This window comes from Schistocerca cancellata, chromosome 2, assembly GCF_023864275.1.
Source record: "Schistocerca cancellata isolate TAMUIC-IGC-003103 chromosome 2, iqSchCanc2.1, whole genome shotgun sequence".
NCBI lineage: Eukaryota > Metazoa > Arthropoda > Insecta > Orthoptera > Acrididae > Schistocerca > Schistocerca cancellata.
Window position 1 is genome coordinate 707,022,402 of NC_064627.1, and position 7,173 is coordinate 707,029,574.

The 7,173-nt window shown below is 44.6% G+C and overlaps 1 protein-coding gene across 1 annotated transcript in view; it reads right to left on the reverse strand.

The window, feature by feature from the left end:
• Nucleotides 1-6,733, reverse strand: part of LOC126147961 (esterase FE4-like) — a 95,513-nt gene extending 88,780 nt beyond the window's left edge. Inside the window, exon 1 of the mRNA XM_049915725.1 lies at nucleotides 6,592-6,733. Within this exon, the coding sequence (XP_049771682.1) occupies nucleotides 6,592-6,729 (138 nt within the window). The 5' untranslated portion in view covers nucleotides 6,730-6,733. The remainder of the gene's footprint in view (nucleotides 1-6,591) is intronic.
• Between the last annotated feature and the right edge of the window lie 440 nt (nucleotides 6,734-7,173).

Sequence of the window (7,173 nt, forward strand, 5' to 3'; positions counted from 1 at the left end):
TAAGAGATGGTACTGATCCCTAATGGTACCCAAAAGAGATCAGAACACTGTTGCAGAAGCATCGAAAAAAGCTTGCTCCCCAAAATTGATGATGTTTTGCAGGAGCTCGAAATTTAGCGCGAACTTCAATGCGAGATGGTTTTAATAGTTTCCACAATTATATTCGGTCTCGAAATCTTGCAGAAAACCCAAAGAGTCTGTTGGTATGTAAACTACACCGGAGCCGAGACGCAGAAACAACGCTCGATAAAAATGTGCGATAATGATGTTGATCAATATAAAAGTTTTTACATAAAAGTGTTTATGGGTACAGTACCGCTTCATATTGTATAAAACTACTGCTGGAGAAAACCAACGTTTCGGCCACCGGTTGCAGCGGCCTTCTTCTGGGTCTACTGTAACAATGTTAATGTTACTTGTGCCAGTGCCAGTAAAAGAAATTTTTTCCGCAATTCCTTCACAAAAAAAGACAAAGCAGATATTCCAGAATTAGAATCAAGAAGAACTGCTAACAAAAGTAACTTATGAGTGTCTGTCCTCAGTATAGAATAGCAGCTTAAATCACTTAATAAAGGCAAGGGAGATTGTGTATTAGTATGCAGATACAGTAGCTCCATACTTACCAGTCATATGCTACCGCACGCTCATAGAAAGATCTTTACACAAAGACTTGAAAGTTGTACAAGTCATAGCAATATCCAAGAAAGAAATAGGAGTAATCCGTTGAATTACTGGCCCATATCACTAACGTTAATTTTCAATAGCGTTTTGGAACATGTACTGTATTCGAACAATAGAATTACTCCGAAGGTAATGGTCTATTGATACACATTGAGCAAGGATTCAAGAAACATCGTACTTATGAAACGCAACTAGCTCTTCATACGCTCGAAGCAACGAATGTTATAGACAGAGAATGTCAAATGACCGTATATTTTAAGATTTCAAGAAGGCTCTGACAACTTTCCTTACAAGCAACTTCTAATCAAATTGCGTGCCTATGGAGTGCCATCTCAGTTGGTTAACGGATTCGTGATTTCCTCTCAGAAAGGTCACTGTTCGAAGTAATTGATGGGCAGTCACCGAGTGAAAGTAATATCTGGCGTCCTGCAAGAAAGTGTTACAGCCATCTGCTGTTCCTGACGTACGTACATGATTTAGGAAACAATCTGGACAGCCTTCTTACGAGGGCAAATCACAAAGTCTTTGCCAATTTTTTTTATTAGCCCTAAGACGTGACAGCGTGGAATAATAACTGTCGGCTGCACCTTGAGGCACGAAATCCTGGAGGCGCGGTCAACGGCTATCCCAGAAGGCCGTTAACATCAGTTTCCCAACAGATGACGATGAACGGAATTTTTATATCGCAGGCGAACCCGGGTGTTCCCACATCGTTCTTGGATTTCGGTTTGAAATGTACTATCTATGTTTTATCGCCAGTAACAATGAGGTCCAGCAAACCTTCACTCTCCTTGAAGTTCCGTTCCAGATGATGTAGTGAAGACATCATTCTCTTGCCTTTCGTCATGTCATCCAACTGCTTAGGCACCCACCGAAAGGAAACCCTCCGGTACACTAAGAACCCGTGAACGATGTCGTAAGCGCTTCCATACGATGTAGCAAGCTCCAGCGAAATGGTCGTGATGTGCACCCGCCTCTCTGCTTTCACCGGTGCATCCACGCGGGAAATCTTTTCGTCAGTCAGCGACGAATGCGGCCTCCCCGACGGCTCACTGTCATGCAAGACCTACGACCTTTGTCGAGGTCATAACACCACCACCTCACAGCTCTCAAAGCGAGAGTTTTTCCCGTACGTAGGCTGCAATTCACTGTAGGTCACGATGCACGTCCGTCCCTTGCTCAACAGAAAATGAATCACACTTCGTTGCTCTAACGGCGTGCATGTGTGAAGCACAACCGCTAATTTAACAACTGGCAACAGTGCCGTGCGGCGAAACTATAGGCAGATATGACCGGCGGGAAGAAAGAAAGATCCGACACTGGGAATAGGTATGGCTTAAAAATAGGTATGGCTTATAAAAATAGAGGCGAAGACTTTCCGATTTGCGCTCCTACAATGCATGCAGATAGATGATGCTGTCATTTACCGTCTTGTAAAGTCATCAGATGATCGAAACCATAGCAAAATGATTTAGACAAGATATCTGTAAGGTGCGAAAAGTGGAAATTGGCTTTAAATAGCGAAAAGTGGCAGTCATTCACTCGAGTGCTAAAAGGAATGCCTAAATTTCGATTACACGATGAATGACACAAATGTAGACTGTAAATTCAACTAAATACCTAAGGATGACAAGGACGAATAACTTAAATTGGAACGATCACATAGATAATGTGACGGTTCAAAATGGTTCAAATGACTCTAAGCACTACGGGATTTAATGCCTGGAACCGCGCGACCACTACGGTCGCAGGTTCGAATCCTGCCTCGGGCATGGATGTGTGTGATGTCCTTAGGTTAGTTAGGTTTAAGTAGTTCTAGGGGACTGATGACCTCAGAAGTTAAGTCCCATAGTGCTCAGAGCCATTTGAACCATTTTGAACTTAATGTCTGAGGTCATCAGTACCCTAGATTTAGAACTACTTAAACCTAGCTCACCTAAGGACATCACACACATCCATGCCCGAGGCAGGATTCGAACCTACGACCGTAGCAGCAGCTCGGTTCCGGACAGAAGCGCCTAGAACCGCTCGGCTAATGTGGCGGAAGCGGACGAGAGACTGTGATCTATTGGCAGAACACTTAGAAAATTCAGCAGGTCTGTGAAAGAGGCTGCCTATATTACGCTCATCCCTCCTCTTCTGGAATCTGCTGAGTGGTATAGGATCTGTATCAGATAGGATTGACGGAGGACATCGGAGAAGTTCAAAAAATGACAGCTTATTTTGTATTATCGTGAAATAGGGGAGAGAGTGCTACTGATATGATATACGAATTGGGGTGCTGTTCATTAAAACGAAGGTATTTTCGTTGTGGCAGGATCTTCTCATGAATTTTCAACACCAATTTTCTTTCCGAACGCAAAAATATTTTGTTGGCGCCCACCTACATAGGAAGAAATGATCATCATAATATAATAAGAGAGGCCGGAGAATGCACGGAAATATTTGAATGTCCGTTTCTCCTGATGACTGTTCGAAAGTGGAACGCTAGAGAAATAGGTTGAAGGTGGTTCGATGTGAATTGAAGAGTAATCATGTAAATGTAGATGTTGATGAACTTATTGACAGGTAATCTATCCAGCGTACTTAACTTACTGTTTCGTTGCTGGTTTGAAGTAGTCACATTTGAACTGTTTCTTAATTGAACTTTGTGACGATACAGCATTATAATTTACTGAAGAAAATGCAAAATGTTCAAATTTGTGTGAAATTTTATGGGACGTAACTGCAAAGGTCATCAGTCCCGAAGCTTACTCACTACTTAACCTAAATTATCCTAAGGACAAACACACACACCCATGCCCGAGGGAGGACTCGAACCTCCGCCGGGACCAGCCACACAGTCCATGACTGCAGCGCCCCAGACCGCTCGGCTAATCCCGCGCGGCAAGAAAATGCACCTTTATGACGATACAGTATTATAATTTACTGAAGAAAATGCACATTTTGCGACCACTTTCAAAAGTTATGCAAACAAAGGTGCGTTTATAATCAAGTTGTCACTTCACTTACGTTGTTGAGCAAAGGGATGAAATCAATAAAAACAAATTTTCATTGATATCATATGCATCTCTATGCAAGGCTGAGAAATTTTCTCGTTTCCCGAATTACATACTAGTTTTATATTAATTACAACACTATAAATATTATAAATTAATGACATTTCGGCAGTATAATAAGTTTGACACAAGAAATTATTAAATGTACGGAGCAAGAAAGCGGGTGTGCGAGAGACAATCAGAGTTTTAATTATCAATTCGCAAAATTACAGTAACTTAACTAACGTTTTTCTTGTTTACAGGTACGTGTCTGCATTCCACGAACACCTCGGAATCTCCTCGCCACAGTACTGTAGCAAGCCTCTAGAGGTGCCAAAACAAAATGGCATTGTCCATCTCCAGTTCTTCAGTGAGAGTAGTACAGAACCATTACTGTTCACTGTACATATAACAGGATAATGTCAGAATCAGCATGAGACTGTTCGGGGATGATACTGTACTGTATATAATGACGTTGCAACACTAGGGAACTGTTGCGAAATGCGAGAAGCGCTGCAGACGGTCGATTACAGCTGACGATTAAAAAAGCGGCAAAGTTCGTTATCGTGCGATCACGCGATTGTTGATTTCACTGGGAGCAGTCAAACCCGTTAAATATGTGAGAGCATGCGTTCGGAACGGGGTTTAAAGTGGAGCAACCACATCACAAGAAGTGCAGATGCCAGAATCGTCAGAAAGTGTAGTTAGCTACGAGGGAGGAAGCTTACAAGACACTCTTTCGACCGGTATTTGCGTATTGCTCGAAGTCCGGGACTCATTCCGTATAGGATTGACAGGGAAGAAGAGGAGATCCAAAGAAGAACAGCGCGTTTCGTCCAGGTTCGTTTAGTTAGCGAGAGAGCGCCGTGGAGATGCTCATACGCTGACGCGCTGTGTTTCACGGAGCAGTTTACAGTTAAATTTCGAAGAGCGTGCGTTCCTAGAAGAGTCGGTCAACATATGGTTTCCTCGTACGTTGTTGTTGTTGTCGTCGTCGTCATCGTCTTCTTCTTCATTCCGAAGACTGTTTTACCACAGGCTAGGCTGTCCTGTACAGCCCTCTTTATCTCCGCATAGCTACTGGAACTTATATCCATTTGAAACTGCTTAATGTATTCAGTCCTTGGTCCCCCCAACAATGTTTTACCCCTCCTTTCCCCTTCACTTCCGTCCGTTGCGAAATTAACGATTCTTTGATGCCTCGAGATATGTCCTATCAAGAAAGTCCTACCGTTAGTAAAGTTGTGCCATAAATTTGTTATTTTCCCAGTTCAATTCAGTAAGCTGGCTTCAGTCCGGAACCGCGCTGCTGCTACGGTCGCAGGTTCGAATCCTACCTCGGGCATGGACGTGTGTGATGTCCTTAGGTTAGTTAGGTTTAAATAGTTCTAAGTCTAGGGGACTGATGTGTCGTGTGACTAGGGCCAGGTGCAGGTGCAATTCTTTCGATTTACCGCCACTTCGGCGACTTTCGCCTCAATGGGGATGAAATGATGATGATTAGGACAACACAACACCCAGTCCCCGAGCAGAGAAAATCTCCGACTCAGCCGGGAGTTGAACCCGAGCCCCTAGGATTGACATTCTATCCCGCTGACCACTCAGATACCGGGGGCGGACAGGGGACTGATGGTTCAAATGGCTCTGAGCACTATGGGACTCAACGTCTGAGGTCATCAGTCCCCTAGAACTTGGAACTACTTAAACCTAACTAACCTAAGGACATCACACACATCCATGGCCGAGGCAGGATTCGAACCTGCGACCGTAGCGGTCTCGCGGTTCCAGACTGTAGCGCCTAGAACCGCACGGTCACTCCAGCCGGCCAGGGGACTCAGATGTTAAGTCCCATAGTGCTTAGAGTCATTTGCACCATTTTTTGATTCAGTACCTCCTCGTCACTGTCACTAATTTTGTTACCCAAATAACAAAACTCATCGTTTACTTTTTGTGCCTCATTCCCTTATCAAATTCTGTCAGCACCACAGCATAAATCTTGTTTTACTTGTGTTGATTTTCATTGTATAATCTGTTTTTCAAAAAACTTTTCATTCCGTTCAACTGTTCTTCCAAGTCGTTGGCCGTCTCTGACTCGTTGGCCATCTCTGACAGAATCATGTCATCGGCAACCCGCGAGGTTTTTATTTCTTCTCCCTAAACTTTAATTCCCTTCCCAGATTTCTCCTTTGTTTCCTCACTACTTGCTCAACCTACAGATTGTATAACATCTTGAGAAAAGTTTATGAAGGTAAAATTGGAGGTATTCGAGCTCATTTGGAGGCTCACTAGCAGTTGTTCTTACCGCGCACCATTCACGACTGGGACAGAAAACGTGACTGTGGCTGTGGGACACAAAGTACCCTCCGCCACACACTATAAGGCAACTTTCTGAATGTACACGTAGATTATTTGAAGTGAAAGCGACTGTATTATATACAAAGGACGTTTACGTAAGAAAACGTCTCTTTGGTCGCTTGTATCCGTGATTTACAGCTGTAGTGCAGTGTCTGAGACACTGAAACATTTATAGTTCGTGCAAAAAATCCTGCGCCAGCAATACTTCCGCAGCTATGGACGGCTACAGAGGCAGTATGGCTCGATATTTCTGCAGGGGACTTCCGACAACTTGCTGAGTCATCGCCAGGCCAATTGCTGCACTATGTTAGGAGGTAACCCAAGAATTTTGGCATGACGAATCGTTGTGCGTCCATTGTCAGCCATAGCTTTCCTTGAGGTGAAGTGCGGCAAACTGCAGTGAGCCAAATTCTCTGATGGCCCAGGCAGAGGACTGAATTCAGTTGATTTACTAATTTACGATGTTTGAGCCGTAAACGTTTATGCCGTTGAAGCACGTTTGAAGGGAGAGACCCACCTTGAAGCGCAGCTCCCCGACTGGCGGTTGTGCGTAGGGGATGCCGCGGAAGGCGAGGTAGCTGCTGGCCCAGGCGCCCTGCACACTGCTGCCGCGCAGAGCTCCCTGGGACACGCGCACTATCGCCCCGTCCGCCATGCCTGCTGCCGGCACACTGAGCGATGAACGCCGAGCGTCGCCGAGCAGCCGAGCAGCCCACCGGCCTTGACTCGCAGCAATTGTACGGCCGCCTTCCTGCCGGCATTCAGACACGCCACGAGCCTCTTGCGAAACGCCGCCGCCACGTAGCAGGCAGAATCACCTGCTCCTGCGTGCGTATGCTTGCGCAATCGCCCTCAAACCCGTAGCTATGCACATATTCCTTGCCTCTCCGAATCTGCGTAGAACCTCCTCATTCCTTATTTCACCTCTCTCTGGCCTAGTTTCACTTCTCGGGCCTCTTTTTTATTTATTTGCTTTGTTTTTATTTCTTATTCTTATTATTATTATTCGCGTAACAACTCATATATTAAATGAGATATGTTACTGCGAAAAGAGACTCGAAATACCTTTTAGCGGTGCTGTGCTATGCCTTTCTTTGGA